The 26147-nt window shown below is 41.6% G+C and overlaps 1 protein-coding gene across 5 annotated transcripts in view; it reads left to right on the top strand.

Annotated features, from left to right (window-relative positions):
- Pld5 (phospholipase D family member 5) overlaps positions 1-26147 on the top strand; it is a 343011-nt gene that overhangs the window by 218244 nt on the left and 98620 nt on the right. For 4 of the 5 annotated variants that reach the window (XM_031390574.1, XM_031390566.1, XM_031390584.1 and 1 more), the window contains one exon: positions 17253-17364. In XM_031390574.1, the coding sequence (XP_031246434.1) occupies positions 17253-17364 (112 nt within the window). Of the gene's footprint in view, positions 1-17252; positions 17365-26147 lie in introns of those variants that run through there. The other variant, XM_031390610.1, reaches the window with a different exon arrangement.

Raw genomic sequence — 26147 nt, 5'->3', positions numbered from 1 at the left:
CTGAACTAACTTTTTAAAATAATGAAGTCAAACTTCTCAGGATAGTTGTATAGTTTTGACTCTGTCACTTTTGTGTCAATAAGAAAAAGGTGATTTCGAATTAAATACTCAGAAGGGAAAATGAAAAAGATCCTTGTAACTTTAATGTCTTTTTCTTTATATTGGTAAGCTATGGTGGTTTACATTGAGCTCCTATGTATATGAATACTGGCCTATATTTAAATGCTCTGTATGGGTCATGGGTAAAATCAGTTTTGTTTCTTTGCATACAAATCGAATTGACAAAACTTACCATCACTCGTAATTGCTGTCTTGAAATCTGTTACTCATCCAGTTATACCACTTTGACTATTCTAAAGTAATTGTTGTCAGAAAATAAGTAAAAACAAACAAAAACCGTAACAGTTACACTGAAGACTTTGAGTAAACTTATTAAAAGTATACTGTGTTCAGCATGTTCCTATTTCTACCACTTCAAGCATATGTTTCAGATTTTATTGTTACATAATGTATCATCCACAACTTAGTAACTGGGAAAACAAAGATCATTTACTTACTTGTGGCTCGGGGCAGGGTTTAGCAGACTACAGTGATGGGGGTGGGGGGATAGATTACCCAAGGCCAGAAGAGCCAGACTGAATGGAATACATTCAGCATCTCGACTGAGAGGGCTGAAATGTGCAGAGTGGATGGGTCTCTCAATGGTTATCTCTTAGAATTCTGTAAATGAACTTGAGTTCTTTATATTGTGGTTGGATCCATAAAAGAAGACGAGCAGAAGCTTGGAGACCTGGTAGTTTGAGATCTGGCATTCCAGAGGGCGACATCCGTCTATCGAATTTCATTGGTTTAAGCAAGTCACATACACAAGCTGAGAGGAGACACATCCAGGAACTGAGTGGACCAGTTGGTTGTCATCTTTGGAAAGGTTACAACACAGACCACTTTCTGACCACAGCAATTCATTCTATTCCACGTACAAAAGACAAATCAGTGCATCCTCAAATGTAATTGAATCTGTAGCATGAGAGCCTCACGGCTCTACATCTGCATGTGAGATTTTCTTGCTTTGGAAACATGTGAGTTTAGAAGACCATTTATATGCCTGAGGGGCACCCCAAACACTCAGTGTTGAGACAGAGATGAGATGATTGTGGGTACTTTTGTTCAAAAGGAAAGAAAAGGAGAATATGGGTTAAGAAAGCTCATTCATTATTAGTCTGTGGTGAGGAGAGATCCAGCCTGGCACAAATCTTGAGTTTTACAACTTTAGAAGCAGGAATGTGTTCTAGGATCTAGCTGTGGATCTTTTGTTGTTCATTTGTATTTTGTTTGTTTGCTTTAAGACAGTACAGTCTAGCTATCCCTGGTTGTCCTGGAACTCACTATACAGACCTGGCTGGCCTTGGATTCACTGAGATCCTCCTGCTTCTGCCTCCCAAGTGCTGGGTTCAAGTCATGAAACCCCACACTCAGCTAGCATCTAGTTCTTTACAGGGGGTTTCCTAACCTGCTCATTCCATATATTGCATCTGATTGTGTGTTGTTCTTTAATTGTGCAGTGAATAATTGAACCCAAGGCTTTGTACATGCCAGAAAAATATTCTATTGTGAAGCCATACCCTCAGCCCATAGTCTTTTTCCATAAGAAACAGATCAAATTTCCTTCATGCTCTTTCTTATGGTAGTGGATTTTTTCTTCCTTTCTTTCTTCCTTTCTTTCTTTCTCTCTCTCTCTTTCTTTCTTTCTTCTTCTCCTTCTACTTCTTCCTCTCTTCCTCTTCTTCCTCTTCTTCTCTTTCTTTTTCTTCTTCTTCTTCTTCTTCTTCTTCTTCTTCTTCTTCTTCTTCTTCTTCTTCTTCTTCTTCTTCTTCTTCTCCTTCTTCTTCTTCTCCTCCTCCCCCTCTTCCTCCTCCCCCTCCTCCTCCTCCCCCTCCTCCTCCTCTTCTTCTTGTTCTTCTTCTTGTTCTTCTTGTTCTTGTTCTTCTTCTTCTTGTTCTTGTTCTTCTTCTTCTTCTTGTTCTTGTTCTTGTTCTTCTTGTTCTTCTTCTTCTTCTTCTTCTTCTTCTTCTTCTTCTTCCTCTCCTTCTTCTTCTTCTTTTTCTTTGAGATGGAATCTTAAGTGGCTTAGGCTGTCCTCAAACCTGCTGCTTAGCCAAGGTTGACCTGACTATCTGGTCCTCTTGTCTTTACCTTTCATGTTATGGGATTGCTGACATAAGCTGCCATATCTAGGCACCGCTGGGACTGAACAGAGGGTCTCCTGCATTCTAGGCAAGCTTCTCTACCCACTGAGTCACATTCCCAACACCCTCTTCATCTCTTGTAAAGAAACTATCTTTTATCTAATGGATAATAGTCAAACATGACAGTTATTTCTAAACTAACAGAGCCTACAGATTGCTCGGGGGGAACCATAAGCAGCAGAAAGAGGAGCAGGAGATATAAGCCAAAGCACCTATTTATTACAATGTGGCTGAAAGCAAAATATTCAATAGAACTTTACACTCTGGCAGGCAAGCCCAGCTCAGCAGCAGACACACACAAATAAACATGTCCCCGGGATCAGTGTCTCCTCTAGATGAGAGGCGAGCTTGCAAGAATGAATGAGTGGCGGCTGTTGTTAACAGGAACGATCAATGTGGACTTTCCAAAAATATTGCCTGGAAACTGACATTGCTTAAAAATATGTTATGTATTTGATTCCAAAGTGCTTCATGTGTGTTAGTGTATGTGTGTGCGAAAAATGGGTGTGAGGGTGCACATGTGTATGTGTGCTTGCCTGTGAAAGGAGAGAGGTCAACTTCAGGTACCATTCCTTAGAAACTGCACACCTCGTATACGAAGACAGGGTCTCTAAATGGGTCACCTCAAGGGTGATTAGGCTGGACTGCTGAGCTGGTAAGCCAATAGAGCCTTCATGTACCTCTCCAACACTGGAATTACACTAGGATTGTACCAAGCCCAGATCATCATGTGAGTCCTGGAAATTAAGCATGGGTCTTCATGTTTACACCAAAAGCACCCATTGAGTTGTCTCCAAAGGTAAGCTGTTTTGATTCCCACTGTAAAACCCTCATTTTATCTTCCCTACATCTCACTGGGGTAATCAGCCTTCATACCTGTTTCCTTCTATTCTTTGCACTGTCTCAAGGCCCAGTTGAAGGCTAGTGGAGCCCACAGTGCCATGGCAACCATACCTTGAAATTAGGGAAAACGCTTGGTTAGGAAAAAGAGATTTTATTTCTTCCTGCCACGATGATGACTTTTTCTAAAATGATACTGAAATCTATAGGACATTTTGATTGCTAATTTATGAGATAAAATGATGGGATTTTTATGAAATCAAGATGTGAAGAAAGCCAAGAAGCATGGCTGCTGGGGGCTGATCAGTAGAGCTCCCTGATCTGTGCAGAGAGAGTACTCATTCTTTCTGACTTCAGTGAGGTACCAAATGAAATAATTAATGAGCTGCAACAATGGATGTTGAAGAGATGCATTTATGTGAAATCAATTAGATGCTGGCCTCCCAGAGAGCTCCCAACTGGCACGATTGCCAAGTGATGATACATTAAAGTGTTTGATTTGGGAAAATTTGGATCGTTTAAATTGCACAGAATTTGGCAGAGTTAATGAGGAGAGAGGGAGAGAGTGCAATGATCCAGAAGGTCATTTGCAAAGTACAGCTTGGGTCCTCTCTCCACACATTAGGTGATTAGCAGATTTCAGAAATCCTGTAGGATTTGCCTACTTAGCAGCTACATGATTTCGACCAGGATACAAGACTGTCTGTGCCTCCATTTTCTCAGCACCAAAGCCAGGGTGATAGCAGATGCTCTAGACTAAGTTAAAGCCTGTGTGTGTGATCATTACTACCAGAAACATTATCATGTGTATTCCCTCCTCTGTGCATACACCTCAGCTTGTGTTCTAGTCAGTTCAACACTGTTTACCAGTAATGAGCTAGAGGCTTTCACTATGACGGAAACTTAGCTATTGCCTATTTAAAAAGGCAATGTTTTTCAAAGATAAGGATTAGATAACCTATTCTGATATGTGGGAATTCTGACCTTCAATTTATTCGTCGTGGATTTTTATGCATGTGTATACACACACACACACAGAGAGAGAGAGAGAGAGAGAGAGAGAGAGAGAGAGAGAGAGAGAGAGAAGGAAGGAGGAAGGGCAGGAGGAAGGGAGGAGAAAGAGAAAAAGAGGGAGGAAGGGTAGGGGTAAGGGAAGGGAAGAGGAGGGAGAGGAGGGGGAAAGGGAGAGGGAGGGAGAGGGGAGAGAACAGATACAAGTCCGTCTCTTGCCCATCTGCTCTTTGGTCTTTGTTAACTCATCCACTGAAGAACATGTTTCCTACCCCTGGTGTTCAGGAAGTCAGGGTCCACATTGTCTTCAGTAAAGATCTGAAATATATGCCCCCACCAACATTCCAAAGTCCATTCTTCAGAATTCTCTATGCTTCTCTTTTTACCTTTCTGTTGGTTCGTCAGCTGTTTTCTGGTACATTTTTTTTATCTGGTAATAATATTTTCTGACATATTAGATCCTGAAGAAGTAACATTCTATTCTATTAGAAAATAATCTTCAACCTCAATCTATATTTTTCTGAGATGAAAACTAAAACAAGCCTTGGTTGGTGACACATATCTATAATCCCAGTGCACAGGAGTATGAAGGCTAGCCCTGCTGCATAGCACAGGGAGTGTGCAGCCTGATGTCCTGACTCATTTGGCTGTACCCACGGTAGGCTCCTATCTCCAGGGTCTGCCTGGAGCCACACCTATTCCTCCCTTGCAGTACCAATATTGTAACTGACTCTTGCTATGGCTTGGCCAACAGCCAAGGGCCTTTGTTTCCTCTTACTTATAAGGCTTTTCCTTGCCATACTTGTTTCACAACCATCCTATGATTAATTCATAAGTGATACTTGGCATTTTTGTTATAATTACTTTTCATATTAGTCCATAACCCTTGTTCCCAGTCTCCATCTCAACTCTCCATCATCAGTGGCTCTCTAGGTTCCCCTCCCTTTCATCTCAGTCCCTACTTTCTTCTTTAGGTCTTGCGACTTGCAGACATGTAAGGTCCCTTCACCCTTCACATCCATGGTCAGGTTCCACTTTGTAATAAAATACTATTTCTGGAGCTCAGATGAATCCTATTTTTCAGTGATATTAGAGGTTATTTATTAATTATCTCTTATATTTAAGGGTGGTATTTTTTGGCTGGCACATATTCATCCATATTTAGGAGATATGGTATGATGTATGGAATCATACATACGAATAATGTTTTGCTCAGAGCAATTAGCATATGCATTTCTTCTGTCATTTCTTGATGGCAAATATATCCAAATTTTTCCAGCTATATTGAGGTATATAAGTCATTAGTGTCAATTATATTCACCCTGCAAGGCACAGAATAATAGAACATATTCGTCTTGCCAAACAATGGAATCATACCTCTTGGTCCCATGGGTCGCTTTCCCCCTACTCCACCCACACTCTTCTCTCTCGAGTCTCTGGTAGCCACTGTTAGTATTCCATGAGTTTCGTTGTTTGGATTCCACTTACGAGGGAGACCATCAGCGTCCTTATCTCTGTGCCTAAATTGTTTCACTAAACACAATGCCCTTCATGTCTATCTATGTTGTCATGGTGACAGACTCTCAAGCACTGGGGACCATTGCAAAGTAGTGGAAACTTGGAGATGGAGGGGCCTTGTGGAAAGTCCTTACGCCAATGAGGGTGTGCCATCAGCTCTCAAAGAGGATTGTGAGATGCTGATTTTTTTTCCCTCTTCTTCAGACTCATGCCCCATGTGGTGAGTGGCTTCTTCAGACACGGCTCCCACTCTGAGGTGCTGCTTCATCTGAAGCCCAAAGTTATGGAGCCATTCTTCACAGAAGCGCCAAAAGTAAAAATCACATAAATGAGTAAATCCATGTTTGCCATTATATTCTGATGTATTATGAAAAAAAACCCTACTAATATAACCACAGTCTTTTCACTATAGTATATGCCACTGACTACATGGACCCATGGGGGACCTTCAACATATCACAGCTATAGGGTTTGGCATTTGATGTATTCGATATACTTAGTGGTTTAATAACTGTGGCCACTTTGAATAAGTGCCATAACCCCTACAATTCTTATTTCCTCATCTAGAAAACATAAGATGATATGTGCCTCATATTGCTTTCTGCAACAATGAAACAGGACTCAAGACAGCACTACTTCTGTTTTCCACACTCAGGACCTTATATTTAGTGGATACCCGACTCTGAATCATTGTAAAATGGGAATGATATCCCGTTGCCCATAAAGACTTCGGCCTCTGTGAGAAACGGCCAAGATCTTATCCAGAACATGTATTTGCATTGTCCTTCAGGCTCAGGTAGAGAAAGGAGAAGGACAAATGTGCTTTGCCCTCTGTAGTTCCTCAGTTCCCACCCCTGATGCGGTGGTTTATAACCATGACTGCCCAGAATAACCTAGGGGCTTTGAAAATAGATGGATGTGTCCCTCCACCCCACTGGAGCACTTTTACATTATAACATTTGGAAAGAGGCCAAGCTTAGAAATGGCTAGAGGAGTCCGCTGGGCAGCCAAGATTGAGAATGGCTGATGGAAAATGTGCCAGTCTAATAAACATAGTTTGAATTTCATGGTTTAAGACAGCCCCAGGTTGCTCCCTTCACCAGCTGGCTTGTCTGTCTGATTTTTGCCCACTTCAATTTAATCCTATGTATCACCATTATTCTCTCCAGAACCAAACAACAGCATATGTTTGAGGAACTCATGGATTCCTGGACTGTGGAGCCTGGGTGGTATTTATCCCCATGACTTGATTGTCTAGCGTGTAGCCAGGAGGAGCAGGGAGCTGTGGGTTGATGTCAAACCATAAATGACTCCCGAGAGCTACTTGTCATCTCCAGACTGAACATAATTTCCCCAGACTTCCTGGTGCAGTGTCAGCACGAGCCAAAAGAGCCTAAGAGGAAAGGTGTCCCCTTGTCATAATAGTACCTTTCCCCAGCTCTGCACCATCAACACCCAGCAAATGCTTACATCAGCATTCTCCAGTTTTAAAAAAGTGACCATGAACTGTTTTCAATGTGCCTTCATTGAGCAGAATGTTTGTAGGGGAATTGTTCTGTTTGCTGGAAATACAAACTTGAAATACAGCAAGGGAGACCCCCCCATCCCAAAACACCTATGAACACTCAAAGTAGGAATACAGCCATGCAAGGAGCCGCAAGAAAATGCACTCAGATAGGCCTGTCTCTGCCCTTTGGGGCTCAGCAGGTCTCAGGCTCCCATAGATTCTGTCTTCCCTTAATCTGCTCTTTCTCAGTACTTTCTGCTGCTTCTTCATGTTCCTCTCTCCCCATCTGTTGATAAATTATGATTATGCCCCTGCTTGCATTCCAGTATATTTCCAAGGGAGATCATTATTCTGATACAAATGCATAAATAACATTCTTGGCAGGTCTTTAACCTGTGTAATTTCTCCCAAAGCCAGTAGTGTAGGTGCCAATAAATCATGGCTCCAAAGGCATTATTCTTCATTCTCTGGATCAAGAGAAGACTAGGCTTGTCCTATCTGGGTCTTGGGGCTTTGTTTGTTTGCTTGTTTGCTTGTTTTCTCTTTTTTCTCTCCATGCATTCCCTATCTTATAGCTCTCTCTCTCTCTCTCTCTCTCTCTCTCTTTCTCTCTCTCTCTCTCTCTCTCTTTCTCTCTCTCTCTCTTCTCTCTCTGTTGTTGTTTTGTTTGTCACTTTTGGCTTGATGTTTTGAGTTATGACGAAGTCTCACCAGATATCCGTAGGTGACCTCAAATTTGTAACAATTCCCCTGCCTCTACCGACTGAGTGCAAGGATTATGGGTGTGTACCAACATCTGTGGCTTAGTACTTTACTTTAAAAAGGACAGTTGGACATTTTCTCATTATATTACAACAGCCTCTTGCTATAAATATCTTCAGTAAAAAAGTCAAATCATCTCTCTGTGGCTATTAAAAAGTTTTGGACAGTTGATAGTCCATGCATAATTTATACACACAGATGCATACACAAACACATACATGTAAATATATACACTCACATGTGCACACACACTAGCACACACCACACATACACACACCACATACACACACACGCACACACACATACAGATGGATTCATTACACAAGATACAGCTGCTCCTCTGGCACCACAACTCACCGTGCATCTGTTCTCTGGAGAAATTTTAATTTGGGGGGTCTATTATTTCAGGGTCCCTGATGCACCTGCTCCTGTTTTACATCATGCATCGCTTCTATTAAGAGTCTTTATTTAGCAAATGCATTAAATATTAATGGAGAAAATATTATGCCCCACTCATTCCTTTTTCCTTCTATCTCCTTTTACTGTCTCCAGAGGGTTGATTTTTTTTTTCTTATATTTGGTTAGTGTCTTTCCTTAAAGCTGTTCCTCATATGGGGTATGCAGGCAGTACAGTTGCTAAGTCTCTAAATATCTACAAGTTTTTCTCTGTTTCACCCCCACATGTGAAGATCTTGTACAGGCACAGGATTCTTGGCTATGATCTGCCCACTGGGTGGAACTTAGTGCTGTGGTGGCCGGCTCCTTGCCAGTCGCTTTCTGAGTCACTCCATCCCTTCCTTTGACCAGAGGCATGTAAGAATTTCCATCCTTGATGTCCAGCTACTTTACAAAAGGATCCAGGTCTTTCTCTACCAGAAAATGTGCCTCTGCTTCAGGTGTGTTTTCAGGTTTGTTTTTTGTTTTGTTTTGTTGGTTTTTTTTTTTTTTTTTTTTTTTTTTTTTTGGTTTGGAGTTTTTTTTTAGATTTATATTCTTCCTGAGTTCGACAGATTTTTTTTCTCTTCCAATCCACTGATTAGCTGAATATTCCCTGTGCCTAGGAGATTATCCTCCTTCTACATTTTGATCCAAAGACAGCCAGAAGGAGACTATCTTTACAGGGAGCCAGGTGCAGGCTCTGGATCACACTTGAGCATATGTGTGAGACCTCAAAGCCTTGCCTCCACAATGACACTTCCTCTAATCCTCTAATCTTCAAATAAGGCCATACCTCCCATTGGCCAAGCATATTCAAATGACCACAGGCTGCTAGCTTGAACCTGAAGCATGGTTGTAGTGTGCGTTCATTACTTGTCCAAGTTCATGTTAAAGTCCTACATTCCATCCCAACCACACCTCTCTATCTTGGGGAATTCACATGTAGTTGGGTCTTGGCTTCTGTATTATCAGGTGCCCACTGTGTTTGTGTTAAGTCACCTTTCCATCCCTCTGGTGAAAACCTAAGAAAGTCAATTTATAAAGACCAAAAAATTATTTCAACTCATAATGTTGCAAAGTGTGGGCCATGATCAGGAACCTCTACTGTTTAGAAGCTTAAGGCGGATCAATAAGACTCAGCTGTAGGATGGGCAGTAGAAACAAAAAGGGGAAAGACTGTCTCCCACTCCCTTTAAGAGGTATCACCAAGATCTGAAGACCTCTCACTAGGCTTCACCTCCTCATGTCTCCCTCTCCTCCCAGTAATGTTAACTAGGAGGCCTAGAAGGTAACACGTGAAATTCTGGAGGACACTCAAGACTCCAGGCATGGCAATGCTCAAACATCTATACCTTTTGTGTTGGATCCATTTAAATGTCTGGGTACTTCTCTCTATCAGAATGCTGGTGGCTTTTTTCTTTCCTATGGATGAAGGTAAAGGCTGGAAGGGTTTACTGGGGCAAGTGGAGAACAATTGGTTCCCATCCAATTCCTTCTCAGCCCCTGGCCTGGGGGGTGCTGCGTCAGCATCTGCCTTGCCTCTTGTTGAACAAACATCTTGGGGTCATTCAAATGAGGTAAAAGACACTCCTCAGCTGCCTTTGCTCCCCAGACTTTAACTCTGCTGCTGTGGGAATTGTAGGTTTTTTTTTTTTTTCTGAGAAATACTGTTTAAAACATCAACCTTTCACCCAACCTATAACTAAGTTAATCACGGACTTTGGGCTTATTTACAACTGTATGTTCATCCTACTTATATATTCCGTAGGCAGCCTGTTCAGAGTCTTCTAAGAAAGACATTGTAATCAGTCCTACTCTACTGTGGACTTCCAATGTCATTAACTCCTCCAAGCTCAGCGGAATGCATACATAGCCTTGGTTGTATCACGTTGCTTACTTTTCCCTTGTGACCCATTTCCGCCCCTGACTCAGAACAATGAATGTATATATGAGTGAGATGTGGTGATCCCTCTTGAAGGGAGTGGGAGACAGTCTTTCCCCTTTCCGTTTCTACTGCCCATCCCACAGCTGAGTCTTATTGATCCGCCTTAAGCTTCTAAACAGTAGAGGCAGGCTCCTGATCATGGCCCGGGTCTAAAAAACTCTTGCTGTAAGTAAGAGGCATTGAAAGCGCCTCCTACACACAAAATATGTTGGAAGCTACACTATATTGTGATAAGACTCTCTCTCTCTCTCTCTCTCTCTCTCTCTCTCTCTCTCTCTCTCTCTCTCTCTCTCCCCTCCCCCCTTGAGGCACCTGTAAAAGGAGGACAGAGACAAAAGTTCCTTATTGTTTTTGTTATCACGTTTCCTGTGCTGTTGTTCATTGTATAAAGAGGATGGCTTCCCTTCTGGACCGTTTTCACTTGGGGTTTTCTTAGACTAGACTCTTTGATTAGCACAGACCCAAACACTGCTGAATAGGTCAGACCCACTCCAAGGCAAACAGCAGCAACAGGGAGTCTTTCTTCTCTAATGCTGCACCTCCACGTGCTAGTGATCGGTTGCCCCTCTAGTCTGAAGTGCTCGGCTTAGGAGACTCAAACTCTAGCTCAGGAAAAAGGAGCCAAAAACATGGGAGTAACCTCTTTCCCAACAAACTGACTCTGTAGGCAGAGCTACAGTGTCCGAGAACAGCCAGAGCTCCTAGGCCCACCGCGTCACCAGCAAGCTGGGTATCATCAGCTCCCCCTCGTCGTCTGTTTCTTTGTTGTTGGATGCCTGTCTTTCTGTTGTTTTGATTTTGTTTGCTTGTTTTGCTGCTCTTCTTCCCCTGTGTCCTCATTTACAAAAAGAGATTGGTATAGCTCTCTCTAGAGTACTTTCTGTCTATGGGATTCTTATTTAGTTATCAAATCTTAGAATCTTGATTCTATATCATACTTCATGATGAAGGGGTAAAATTCAGTGGCTTTCCCAAGTGCTCTGTGGAGCCCCTGGGTTCTATACAGGAGAATACAGAAAGGGTCAAGGAAATGTTAAGCTTAAGATTCTAGGGCCAAGAGAGATAGCTCTGTTGGTAAAGAAGCACTTTCCTTATAAACATGAGGACTGTCTTAGGGTTTTATTGCTGTGAAGAGACACCATGACATGGCAACTCTTATAAAAGAAAACACTTCATTAGGGCTGGCTTACAGTTTCAGAGGTTAGTCCATTATCACCATGGTGGGAAGCATGGCAGCATTCAGGTAGACATGGTGTTGGAGAAAGAGCTGAGAGTTCTACATCTGGATCCTCAGGCAGCAGGAGAGACCTTGTCCCACACTGAGCATAGCTTGAGCATAGGAGACGTCAAAAGCCACACCCACAGTGACACACTTCCCCCAACAAGGCCACACCTTCTAATAGTGCCTCTCCCTATGAGCCAAGCATTCAAACACATGAGTCTATGAGGGCCATTCCTGTTGAAACCACCACAAGAATGTAAGTTCGATTCCCAAAACCCACATACAAATCTGGACATGGTAGCACATTCTTATTGCCCTGAAGCATGCTGGTCAGCTAGCCTTATATACTTTGGGAAATTCCAATCCAATGAGCAACCCTTTAAACAAATACATTTGAAGACACCTAAGAAGCATCACCCAAGGTTGTTCTCTGAGCTCCACATACATACATGTGTGTGCATATACACAAACATGAACACTCACATATACATACACAAATGAAAAAAAAAATTTTATGTGAACAGAATGTTTGATTGTAAGGCAAGTTTGAGAACCAGCCCCATGAGCTACACACTTCCCTAAAATTCATTGTACCAACTTCATTGTTCATTGTTCCAAGCATGACTTCTCCGCTGCGCTCAGTATCTCTGCTTTCTCCTTTCATGTTATATTTGAGCATTTCATTCTCTGTTCCAGTTGGTTTGAGACAACAGAAATAAGAATAATTTATTAACTCTGCTCACTAGTCATCAAAGGGTACCAGAATCAGAATATGGCACCCCAAAATACGCATCTTGAATATACGGATTATTTTGCCTAGTACCAAGTCAGAACCAGCATGTGCAGGGCGAGCTCCTTGTACCTCTGCCTGGAGTACAGTGCATTTACCCTTTTTTTTTCTGAAGGCTAGTTCCATTTATAAAGGAGAAGTCCTTCCATAGAGCACTGACAAGAGAGCTACCCCCGAAGACAACTCCAGTCATCCGAGAGACTCATCTCCTGTAGGCATAGCAAGGCTACCCAACCTGACCGCACCCATCTTCTGATCATTTTTCCCTAAATGTCTTCCTTGTCCCAAGGCTCCAGCCTCATTTTCACCGTCTATGTTAAGACGTGTAAAGGCCTTACTCATCTGGCCAGATCAAGTCTCATTTCTTTCTGGAGAACTGTCTTAGTTACCTTTCTGTTGGCTGTGACAAAATACCCCAACAAAATTAAATTAAGGAAGGGTTCGTTTTGGCTCATAGCTCCAGGATATGATACAGGATGACTGGGATGTCATGGTGGCAGGAAACTGAGCCCGTTGGTCATGTTGGTAACATCCGTGTCAGGAAGCAGAGAAAGATAAGTGCTAATATTCAGCTCACTTCTCTCCCTTTTGTTAATCCCAGGATCGTAACTCCCCGGATGGTGCCACCCACAGTTAAGGTGGGAGTTCCCACCTCAATTAGCCTATTCTAGGTAATCTATCAAAAGTTTGTATCCTGGGTGGCTCTAGAGATACAGTGAGATTAACAATCAATATTTGCCATTATAGGATCCCATATATATATATATATATGTTTATATATGAACATCATTTAAAATCAATCTTATATTCATGTTTGGTTCATGAGTCTAGCCAGTAGCTAATGGTTTTCAGCAGAAAGGATAAGATTTTTCATTGTTTATACTTAAAAGACAAGATGCTTTTGTTATTTTTTTTTTAAACAAGTGAATTCAACACAGAGAACATTGCTGGAGACCTATGCACGGCACAGTGTGCTTTGAAAGTGTGGGCTGGAAAGATGGTTAAGAGTATGTACTCCTCTGAAAGAGGACCCAAGTTTGATTCTCAGGACTCAAGTAAAGTAGCTTACAATCACCTAAAATTCTAGTTCTAAGGATCCTATAGCCTCTTCTGGTCTCATCCAGCACCTTCATTAATGTGCACATGCCCCCACACAGACACACATACATAAGCATATTTAAATCTTTAAAGATTGTACATTCTGAGGTTGGGAAGATGGCTCAGGCTATAAACTGCTTGATACGCAAACATGATGATGAGAATTTAATCCCCAGAAGCCATGCAAAACAAAACAAAAAAGCAAACAAAACCAAAACAGACATGATGGAGTGAGCTTGTATTGCTAGCACTTGGGATAGGTGGACTCCCAGGGCTTGCTGGCTAACCTGCCTAGCTCTGCCTCAAAAATAACTCAAAAAATAAGGTAAATGATATCTGAGGAATTGTAGAAGGATTTTAATCCAGCAACATGGCTGCTCTGGCAAGGAATCACATGCAAAGATATGATTCAAATGAAATGCAGACATGCCCTGGACTACAATATGAACTGGCTGGAATGCAGACATACCCTTAGTATATGTTTTAATCCCTAACAATGAAAGTACATGTTAGTTTGTAGAAGGAAGCAGCCATGTTTGAAAGTGACATCATCTAATTGAGGAGCAGACAAAATGACAAGTCAGTGTAAGATTTGACAGAATGAGTCAGAGATAAGATACACCCAGCTCTCAGGAGAACTTCAAAGCATTGAGAGACAAAAGGGTGCTTTCTCTCTTCCTCTCTCTCTTTACTCTCATTCTCTCTTCCTTCTTTCCTTCCTTCCTTCCTTTCTTCCTTCCTTCCTTTCTTTCTTCCTTCCTTTCTTTCTTTCTTTCTTTCTTTCTTTCTTTCTTTCTTTCTTTCTTTCTTTCTTTCCTCCTCTCTTTCTCCTCCTCCTCCTCCTCTCCTTCTCTTCTCTCTCCCTGTGCAAGCACCCTTTCTCTCTCTTCTCCTCACCCCACTTCTCTTCCAAGGGCAACTTCCCTGGTCTTGGTCCTTAGGGTCAATGAACTACCTCACCTGAGAGCAGCTTCCCAATAAACCTGTCTTCGATATATTCTAAAAGAGAGAGAGAGAGAGAGAGAGAGAGAGAGAGAGAGAGAGAGAATGGTGATATGGTGTGTAATGAATGTGTATGGCATTTCTACTGAGACAGATTTATAGAGACTGGTGGCAGAGAGACACAGGTGAAGACAGAATAAGCCAGAAGATTAGAACATATTGCCAAAGTTAGTATGAGGCGAAGCTGAGCAATTCAGTGAGAAGCTGAGAAAAGCTGGATTGAATCAGTCAGCTTGGAAGGTAAGATTATACAGAGGGTAGAATCTTCTAGGCCTGGGCCTGGGATAGTTAGAACAAAGAAAAAACAATGCTCTGGGCTCAGTTATACAGCTCGGGTATGGCTGGCTCTCATTTCATTACTTCATTTAAGGAAATAAAGGAAACATTTATAAGGAATGACATCCCAAATTAATCTTGAGTTTCCATATGCACATACAGAGAGACACATGTACCCTCCATTGTATGCATATACATTATATGCATACACATACTTTACACACATACACACACACACATGATCACACACACACAAACACACTGAAAGTTGATACATTCTAAATGTTAAAACAAAAATATTGGGACAGGAACATAATATGTCCAAAACAGATGACTTAGTAGAAGTTCCACTCAAGTCCATGTACAGAAGTTCCACAAACCCACGTTTATAATAGTGAGTGTTATGGCTAAACTGCTCAGATTGCCTAGCATGAGAAACTGCCACAACTAAAGGGGAAAATCAACTTCACTTAATAGCAGCCTGCCTGTGTCTGTAGGTTTCAGTGTTTCTATTTTCATTCATGCATAAGAGTTCTGGTTTCTATTTTAAATTGCACAAAAGAATGCAAGGGGAGTAAGCTCAAGGCATAGGGCCATGAATGAAGACAGTACAGGTGTCAGCTTATATTTTATTTGTGCTAAATTTTCTGTTAACTAAAATTTTAAAAATAAAAAAACTTAAGAAAAAAATACTGGTCTACTATCTACAGGATATTACCAAAGCATGAAATGTTTTTGTTTTGTTTGCTTATTTGTTTGTTTGCGAAAGAGGAAAATGCAACCAAATTGTGTGAATATATGTTGACCATGGTAAGGGGTGAGATAGCGGTCTGCCCCATGCAGGCAGCACCTAACCTTTGTCAGGATGTGGCAGGCACCGAGTTGATAAGGAAGAGTTGCTGATGTGGAGCAGAAAAAGCCATAGCCCTCATGATGTGGGCTCACCTTCATCTTGTGTATGAAACCTCTTTTCACCTATGCCTTCACTTAGAATTTACACTCCAAAAGGAATGGAGAGGAGGCTCAGTGGTTAAGACCACTTAGTGCTGTTCCAGAGGATGCATGTTTCCAGCATACATGTCTAACAGCTCATGATCACCTGTAGTTCCAGCCCCAGAGCATCTGGTATCTGTGCCTGGGCTCCACGAAACCCTGGATATACGGAACACATTGACTCACACTCACACAGACATGCGCAAATAAACACAAAAAGATAAAATAAATTATAAGGGAGAAAAAGCCTCTCATACCGAGACAGCAAACCAGCAGCCAGGGGTCACCGTCTTCCACTTTCTATTTAGGCCTTTATTAAAAGGTGTTTGCACCTGTTAATTACACCCCTACACATACACTATTTATGAGGGCTGACATTGCCCCAGGCTCTGGGATACTGAGAACTTTGAGGGTCTGGGGTAAGTGCCACATGGGCAACCTTAACCTCTACTAACAGGCTACATGGCAGAGGGTGTCCTTCAGTACCCAAGGGATATGGAACCTTAGCTGCTGGCCAGCTCTGGGCTTAGAGCACACTGCTGGGTGACTGTGCAGGACACCTTTTTCTGCTGTCAGCTGTCACACCAGCTCCTTGGAGTATTAGACTTTTAATCTTTGATCTTTCTGCTCCACCAGGAGGTTTTTCAGGAATCACAGCTTGGATCCTCATTTGCATGCTCATTTGCATGCTCATCTGAATCCTCATTTGCATCTTCATTTGCTTCATCAACTCCTCCCAGTCACCAAATCCTTTATAAATAATCATTACCAACCACAGATTTTTATCAAGAGAAGCTTAATGGTGCACTTGGGGCCCATTAAGACCTAAGCCTTAATATCTGGCTGGCTCTTCCGAAGGTATTTGGGTTTGAGGTCCATACAAACATGGAAAGTCAGTAACAATAGACCAGTTCCTTTTTAAGATAAGAACTATCTAAACATAGAGGGGAAACAAATACTATAATATTGCAGTCTGGAAATAAAAATCATACCTGGGTATGGTCACTCAGTCTACCTGAAATAAATCTGATCAAGATTACATGCTTGTAAGCAAAGCCTGCGATTTACATTTTTATTTATTTTTATACAAAACATTTGTTTTGTTTAGCGAACTAGGTTTTAAACAAGACAAAATAAATTGTAAATGCCCACAGTAGTTTCAAGGATTTCTGTTGACATTATAGAAACCTCTGGAAGTTAAGTATACTCTGTGTTTACAAAGAAAAAAGCTAGAGATCGGTGAGATTAAAAAACACCATTGGTAAATGAGAAGAACGCTTGGTCTTCTCGTGCCAGATGCAGTGACTGAATATTTTTAACTGTTTCTTTAAAAGCAAAAGGGAAGTAAATTTGCACTGTGTTATCAAAATTATTATTGCACATTACTGGATTGCACAGGCTCGAAAACACAGAGTGCCTTCTACGTTTGTGTTTCTATTCTAGTCAAGAAACCTGGGGAATTTCACACATCTGTGAGTATCTGTCATTGAAGCACTTGCCTTTTACAAACTGAATACATAAAGTTTAAAAAGTTTATTTATACCAACTCAAAATGGCAAACATTTAGGTTTCTCCCTTCCTTTGTCTCTGAATATTTTTCCCAGGGCCAACGTCTCTTTGAGAAATTGCTCCAGCTGACGTCGCAAAACATTGAAGTCAAGCTGGTGAGCGACGTGACGGCAGATTCAAAGGTATTAGAAGCCTTGAAGTTAAAGGGTAAGGCCAAGGTTGATGCTACTTTACCGTGGACATTCTGTGACGATTCCTTGAATTTCATGTAAAAATGATATGTCATTTCTCTCATCAGTATATCCCACTTAATATGTTTCTTAGTTCTCTTTTGAGAAACAAACAAACAAAAAACAACAACAAAAAGACCAGCCTGATTAAAGCTTCTGAGGGAAATAATTAATCAGTGCTACTGGACTTGTAATGTTTTGCATATTAGTTTATAAGAAATATATCCATTAAATGATATTTAGCTAACAAATCAGTCCTTCGACACATATCAATAATTTGATCTGAAGAAAAGGAAGAAAGGAGCCACTTCCAGGGAGTCAAGTACTAGGTTCTTATTTCTCTCTCTCCCAATCCAGTGGAAGTCCTCTCTGTTATGCAATCCTCATTTCCATTGGCTCTGGAGACCTTTGAAGGTGGTTTCTGACTTCAGGACAATCCCACATAAAACACTACTCATCTGCAGTAAGCTCCAACCTCAGCCACACTTCACCCTGGAATAATTATCTTTATTCCTATAATCTCTAGCTAGATTCTCAATTCCAAATATTTTTAAAGATTTTGTAAAAACAAAATTATTTATTCAGCATTTCCTGTGCAAACTGCTAATCTGTAGAAAAGACTGACAGATAGAAACCAGTAAGAATGCTCATACTGCAGGAAGATAATCTGGCAATACCCTCAGTTAGCCTCATGCTTCACCTGGTGGCGGTGGACCTCGGTGGCTGCTGTTTGAACATAGTGCATAGTGCTTTTTAGTCACTACATCATGACATGATAATTTTTAAACCTAGGACAGATCGACACAAGTAAGTGAGCCCAGGTGGCATCAGACATGTTGAAACAGGAAAATAAAAATATCCATCACTTACTTATGATGGATATATACTCACCATCCTTGTATAGTCTGCCTTATAATGCTGTAACAAAATATCCAAAACTAACTTAATAAGGAAATGCTTTACTTTGACAGATCGCTTTTTTGTAGTTGAGTCTATTGTCGCTTGTCCCTGTTGCCTGGGTCATTGGTAAATAGTTCAGAGTGGAGGGAGCTCGTGATAGAGGAGGTTGTTCAGCTTAAGGCAGCTACAAAGCTTATCAGAAAAATAGGGAGGGAGCAAGTTGCCAATGTCCCCTTCAAGGGCATGATTTCAGTGACGTAGACCTTCCTCTAGGCCTTTAGGTCACATAAAGGCTCCATCATCTTTCCATATAGCAGGCTGAAGACAAAGCCTTTCTGACATGAGACTTTCAGGAACATTTATCATGAAACCTATCCCATGTTACTATGGCCAATGTTATCATCTTGTTTCATTTTGCTTTGGTCTTTTGAGATAGAATCTCACTCTACAGCCCTGGCTGTCCTAGGCCTCACCATGTAGACCAGGATAACCTCAAATTTGCAGTGCTCCTGCCTCTGTCCCCAGAGCGCTGAGATTCCAGACACGAGCGAGTACACCTACAGTTGTTTAGGTTGTTTGTTTGTTTGTTTTCTGTGTGCAGAGAAGTTTAAATATGTACAAGATATTGCTGAATCTCAAGATTTTCAATTATCCTTTTTTTTCAACCAAATATACTATTTTTAAACTAATTAATACCTAGCTCATTCAGTGTGGCTCTGAAATGTGTTGTTACTTTTCTTACTTGAAAATATCAAATTGAGTCCCTGTTATCCAAGCACTTCCTATCTAACATACACTTTTTTAGGAAAGGATTCACTTTGGTTAACTGGGAGGCAGAGGGGGTGTAGGGCTACCTTTGTAGTTTGCAGGATATCTTTCTCAATGACTCTGCTTGCATCTCCTTGGATGTATAAATGGATGAAGATGGGACCTGAGAGCTACCGTGTCTTCCTAGCTGTAACCCTGGCCGAATCTTGTAAACTCAATGGAAAGTTAAACGGAGCAGGCATGAGGGGGAGCCCATTCTCCTAGACATTGCTGAATGAGAATTAACAAAGCTGTTGACAAAGACCTGCTTTCCTTCCTGCTGTGAACTGAGGTCTAAGCTCCAGGACAGTCATTGTGTCTCAGAGAAAAGGAGCTGTCTGAACTTTCAAGTCTAGGCAGGTCCTGTTCATAAGGAAAGTTTCTATCACAGTAGGAAAATGACTGGTTTGCTTTTACATTGGTGAGCCAATAGTACCTGTGTACCTGGAGTTAGGCATACCTGGCTTTTAGTAGATGCTGCATGTATGTGTAGTCCAAGACACCTACTATATATAGTCTTCGTCCAAGATACCTAATGTGTATGGTCTCAGTACAAGATATACAAAGCTTTAAAGTCCAAATACTACTGATCTATCACCCCTTAGAAGACACATATTAAATAGCCTCCTATGCCTTAGAAATAGCTTTTACAAAATCATCTAACATTTGTTTTTTTTAGTATCTTGCTTGTGAAAGAGCTTTAGCCTTTTTAGGGAGAAATTAGTCTTTCAGTACAGTTTTTTTTTTTTTAAAGTTGTGCCCAAATATACAGAAAATCTACACAAAAGCAGTATAAAGCTATCCATGAAGAACTGCAGTTACAGGGATGTTACAGAATACAGAAGAGAATCAAATATTCTGTGAAAAATAGGAGAAGGAAGCTTGCCAGTAAGGGATGGAGAAAGAGATAGACAGACAGATAGATCATGGTTAGGTGAACAGATAGATAGATTGATGGGTGAGTGAGTGGGTGGATGGGTGGGTAGATGGATGGGTAGGTAGATGGATGGGTGGGTGGATGGATGGTAGGTGGGTGGATGGATGGACGATGGATGGGTAGATGATACATAGACAGTATCATAGTCAGCTTATGCTGCTCTAATTAAATGTCAGTGGCTGACAAATTTATAAAGAACAGAAACATATGTTCTCACAGTGTAGAGTCTGTAACTTCAGCATCAAGGAACTCAATGATGTCTGGCAAGAGCCTCTTCTCTATTTCTAAAGTAGACCCTTGTGTCAGTATCCCCCTGCTATGTCTGCATGGGAAAAAAGATGAAGTGGTAGACACCACATAGCAATTCCCAAAGGCCACTCACTTCTTATTGTCACCACGAGAGGATAAATGTATACATGAGAATTTGGGGGAAATTTTAGAACATAGTCAATACAAAAATAGATAGATAGGTAGGTAGGTAGATAGATAGATAGATAGATAGATAGATAGATAGATAGATAGATAGATAGATAGATAGACAGACTGACAGGTCTTCATATCTTACTATGGGGTTTTTAAGATTAAAATTCCAAGTGTTTCTTTTTTTTTTTCTTTTTGTTCATATTGTCTTCTTTAAAAAAAATTCTGAGAGAAGTTTCACTAAGTTACCCAGTTTGACCCTGAATTCTTGAGCTGGAGCAATCCTCCTGTCTCTGGAGTAGCTGCAAGTACAGGCACATACCACTGACCTTTCTCAATTTTATTATCCTTTATTGTAAGAACAATGCAGGTGTGCTTGAGTAGACTTTCCAACACCATGACAATATTCAGACACTGTATCCTCTGAATCACATCATCTGTGTCTTTTGTGACTAAGATCTTGTTAGGTGATTCACACAGATGCCAGCTGTGGTTTGAATGGAGCTGTTATTTGGGACTTCCCTCATTAGCAGGTGAGCTCAGTAGACAGTCTTCCCTGTGCTGCTGAATAATAGACAGACACAGGATCCTACTGACCACTGGGGCATCTTCAACAGCAGACATTCCATTGATATTTATTCATGATCATAATTCATTTGTGCTTGTTTTCTGAGACAGTGTCACACTGTAGCCCAGATTGGTTTTGAACTCATAGTGTGGTCCAGGCTGGCTTCGAACTCACAGCACTCATTCAACCTCAGCCTCCTAAGTACTAGAATGACAGCAGGAACTACAGTGGCTGGTTTTACATTGAAAATTTAAATGTGAAACAATACTAAAGTCCTTTTACCAGTAACAACATGTTATGGCTTTCTTTTTGCCATCTATTTAAAAAGAAAAGCAGTGGGTTTCTGTTCTCTAATTCCAAGAGCCATCCTCACTTTTGTTTATCTGAATTCAAGGAATCTGTATTCATTCTCCTACAATAATTTGCTCTCATTTTTCACACCCACTGGCTAGACTTAACAAGACTTCAAAGGAAAGCATTCTATGTCTGAGGTTGAAGTTCAGACTCTACAGTTAATAAAAGTTGCCATGGTTTCTGACTTGAACATTTTACACATTTCACGATGGCATTTGAGCCACTTCCTCCAGATGAACAGATTATAACTTAAGGTGCTGTGACTACTGAAAGAGTGTGTGTGACTCGGGTCATGCTGATTTATCATTATTGCTAAGTCCAGCTCTCAGGTAGGCAAGTGTGTCTGTCTTAACTTCACATCAGTATTGAGAAGCCTATTTTGGAAGTTTCCCTAGAGGTCACACCATGGTATTCCAGCTTCTACCATCCGGAAGCTGGCCAATGGGAAGGAATTTGAAGGTCAAAGTGGTCCTCTGTTGTAGGGAAGCTTTATTCTGATTTTTTTTTTTTTTTTTTTTTTTTTTTTTTTTTGGTTTGTTGAGACAGGGTTTCTCTGTGTAGCCCTGGCTGTTGTCCTGGAACTCACTCTGTAGATGAGTCTGGCTTCGAACTCAGAAATCCTCCTGCCTCTGCCTCCCAAGTACTGGGATTAAAGGCGTGTGCCACCACTGCCCGGCTATTCTGACATTTTCTCCACAGTGTGGAATCCTTGAACTGAAGCATCTGTCATGTCTTCATTCTGTCCTGGCAGTGACCCAAACAAAGATCAAGATGTTCCACTGCCACCCAGGTGTGGCAGTGTAATTCTCTGCTAGCCCTGGCTCTCATCTTACCCTCTTCAAAGGTGATGCCGCTTGGGCACGTGCTACAGAACAGAAAGCTGGTACCTCTGATTGGTATCTGCCAGCTCTGTCTTCCTCTTTTCTTCACAGCGCATTTGTAGCATGTTACTTTAGTATTTTGTATCTTAGACTATACTGCTTCATTTCTGCCCCTGCAACTTACCCCTAGCCCTGTGACCTTCAAGGAAAGGGAACTCCAGTCCTAACTCTGTTACAGGACATCTTTGAGAAGACCATGGGTTCCCCTACACTTATGTTTATGCAGTGGCTCTAGGTAGGCAGCAGTTTGACTTCTCCATGTTCAATGAGTTCTGTAGGTGTTCAAAAATCTAGGCTGTTGCCAAAACAACCCTCTGAAATTTCTGTTACAATTTTGGCTTTTATATTCTGTCTCTGTGAGCCAGCACAAATGACATCGTAAAAACTCTAGTCTCGCTGTTTTCTGGTCTCCACATAAAAGGATGCTGCTAGAAAGATACAATAAAATTAAGAAGCAAATGCCCTCCTTCCTTGCTTATATGAGCATTTCTCATCAGCTTACAGTCACCATTAATTAGTCTTATACCCCAACAGAGAGCACCAATTTCATAAGAGCTATATGAGTTGGTTTTTAAAGTTCTTTTTTCTTTGTTTTTTTTTCACCGTTATAGATTTGAATGTGTTTGTTTACTAAATATTGGGATAAAATAACTAGTATTAATAACATGTTATATAATATGATGATGAGATAATGCTAAGTTACAAACTGAGTCACTTCAAATTTGACTTAAATATAATTAATAATGCACAGGTCTGAGATAGGATTGGGAATGAGCAACGCCGTGAAGTCAGGCAGAGTTCATATGTGGTTTGGCTCCTTAGGAGGCTGAGGCAGGAAGGCCACTTGAGCCCTGAGGCTCAGACTAGATTGCACCGCAGAATGAAACCTCAGCTGGAGAAGAAGGAAGGAAGGAAAGAAGGAAGGAAGGAAGGAGGGAGGGAGGGAGGGAAGGAGGGAGGGAAGGAAGGAAGGAGATAGATGGATGGATAGATGGATGGATGGATGGATGGATGGATGGATGGATGGATGGATGGATGGATAGATGGATGGATGATAGATAAGAAACTCAAATGGCTGATGAGAGGAACCACTGGAGATCCTTCCTTGGGGTTTTCCCTTTAGTTGAGCTCTAGGCTCCTCTGCATTGCTCCAAACCCCAAAACATTCTCCCTCATGGCTGTCACCACTCTGCAATACCATTTCTTCCTCTAGACCTTCACTTAAGTGAGGACAGGAAGGGTAGTTGGTGTCCAGCATACCTAGGCAATAAATAAATTGTCTTAGTTAGGGTTTCCATTTCTCTGAAGAAATACCATGACCAAGGCAACTCTTATAAAGGACAACATTTACTTGGGGCTGGCTTAGAGGTTCTGAAGTTCAGTTCATTATTGTCCTAGCAGGAAACATGACAGTGTCCAGGTAGACATGGTGCTGGAGGAGCTGAGAGTTCTATATCTTGTTCTGGGACTGGCTTCCCAGAAGCTAGAAACTGGTTCTCAAAGCCCACCCTTACAGTGACACATTTCCTCCAACAAGGCCACACCTCCTAATACTGCCACTCCCTGGCCCGAGAATATTCAAGCCACCACATAAATGTTTGATAGAAGATCACAGACCCTTTTTGCTCTTCCATATCTCCCTGGTGTCTGTAACACAGGTGCTGTGTCCCTTTGCCAAGTTTAAAATCAGGAGATTTGATAGAGCTGAATGATTTTATCCAATGTGATAAAGGCCCTGGGGAATTTCGAAGGGATAGTTTTCTCTGTGATAAGAGAAATCTACTAAACAGCGATGCCCTGCAATTGCACCTCAAGGTGCTTCTCAGTGGCTGTCCTAGTTGCCAAATGATGGGACGAGCATTTGGATGCATAAATGCTGTATCCCCCTGCAATAACAATGTTAATGCTGACTGTCTCCCCTATATGCACGTGTTAAGGGGCTGGCCCTGGTCCTCAGAGTAGTGCTACTGGGAAGTGGAGCAAGCTTTAAGAGGTGGAGCCTAATGGGAGTTGATATTTGAGTCACAGGGGCATAGGCCTTTGAAAGGGACCATGGGACTCTGGTGTTTTTCTCAGCCTGGCTTATTTCCTGGCCAGGAGAGCATCAGTTTTTGTTCTGCCACAGGCTCCCAACCATCAGGTAATGCAACACCCCATGACCCAAATAGAGTGACTAGATCCACGGACTGAAAGCAACCGGAACTGAGAAAAGTAACTCTGTTCTTCTCACAAGTTGTCTGTCTTAGTTGCTTGTTATAGGAACAGAAAGTTCCCACCAATGCTGACTCTATGGAAGTGCACGTGGCGCCTTCCTCCTAACAGAAGAGGGTGGCAGAAGGGTTGTTGGCGTTCAAACTACTTTGGCTTGTCAATATATATATATATATATATTTTAAATAAGTCCCCGTGGAGATGAGAGCTGAGTGCCTTTCGCCGTGGTCACATGGTCACACGGCCAGGTGGATGAGCAGGAAGTCTTGCAGTTTGCTGAGGTGTTTGACATCTTCATCCATGTGGCTAATCAACAGAGGCAGGCAGAGGCATGGAGTGACTCCTGAACAGAAGGTTAAGAACATGAATGCTGGACTGCCTCCCTTCTAGCTTTTTGCTGACTGTCCGTTTTTCTTTGAAAGAAGGCTTGAAGCTGTTTTATTCTGCTATGGCAGAATACTCAAAGACTAGGTGTCTTAGTCAGGGTTTCTATTCCTGCACAAACATCATGACCAAAAAGCAAGTTGGGAAGGAAAGGGTTTATTCAGCTTACTTCCACATTGCCGTTGATCACCAAAGGAAGTCAGGACTGGAACTCAAGCAGGTCAGGAAGCAGGAGCTGATGCAGAGGCCATGGAGAGATGTTCCTTACTGGCTTGCTTCCCCTGGCTTGCTCAGCCTGCTGTCTTATAGAACCCAAGACTTCCAGCCCAGGGATGGCGCCACCCACAAGGGGCCCTATCCCCTTGATCACTAATTGAGAAAATGCCCCACAGCTAGATCTCATGGAGGCACTTTCCCAACTGAAGCTCCCTTCTCTGTGATAACTCCAGCCTGTGACAAGTTGACACACAAAACCAGCCAGTACACTGGGTAATTTTAAAAGAACAGAAGTTTCCCTCCATTTGAGAGGCTAGGAATTTAAGGACAAGCTTTAGGAAGGCACAGAAGAAAGCAGGAAAAGTCAACAGGAGGATGGAGACTTACAAGGACCTTAGTCAAAAATCACAAATGCCAGGCATTATTTAGTCACATTTTAGACCCCACCTAGTTATAATAATGGCCATTAAGCTCTACGCATTTTCAAGGGACCACAGTTAAACCCCACTGGAAGGGAAATGGAGATGCATAATTTTGTCGAATTATTATGAAAAGCTAAACTTGGGTTCATCTTGAGCAAAGGTCACATGCAAACTAACTATATGGCAAAATGTAAAATAACTAATAACTATAAAAGCACTGTATTGTAGCGTCATAAACTGACAGAACACAAATTATTGTTCAACATGTGCTTTTACCAGAGCTATGATAACTTGACAGAAAGTAGCAAGACCAGAGGTACGTGAGTGGTGGTGGCATTTTGCTAGTAAATGGTCATGACCTGAATAGAAACGAACTTAAGGTGGGATGTTTCTTCAGCCAGCCTGTTGTTTTCCAGACCTGTTTCCCTCAGGTTGCCATGGCAGCTGCTGTGAGAAAGGTTCACAAGAAAATTATACACAATAGGGAACCAGTCATCCCATAGAGAACATGCTGAGGGATACCAGTCAGTGATGTGGGAAGTGCTCAGATGCTGTTGCTAAGAGAAAGGCAGTCATCATCAAGATGGAGGCCACCATGCCATTCCATTCTTTCAGGAATGACTTTAGATTGTTAATATGGTTGTCTGTAAGTGATGTAAG

Source organism: Mastomys coucha, unplaced genomic scaffold (assembly GCF_008632895.1).
Source record: "Mastomys coucha isolate ucsf_1 unplaced genomic scaffold, UCSF_Mcou_1 pScaffold1, whole genome shotgun sequence".
NCBI classification, from domain to species: Eukaryota; Metazoa; Chordata; class Mammalia; order Rodentia; family Muridae; genus Mastomys; species Mastomys coucha.
This window is presented reverse-complemented; position numbering and strand designations above follow the sequence as displayed.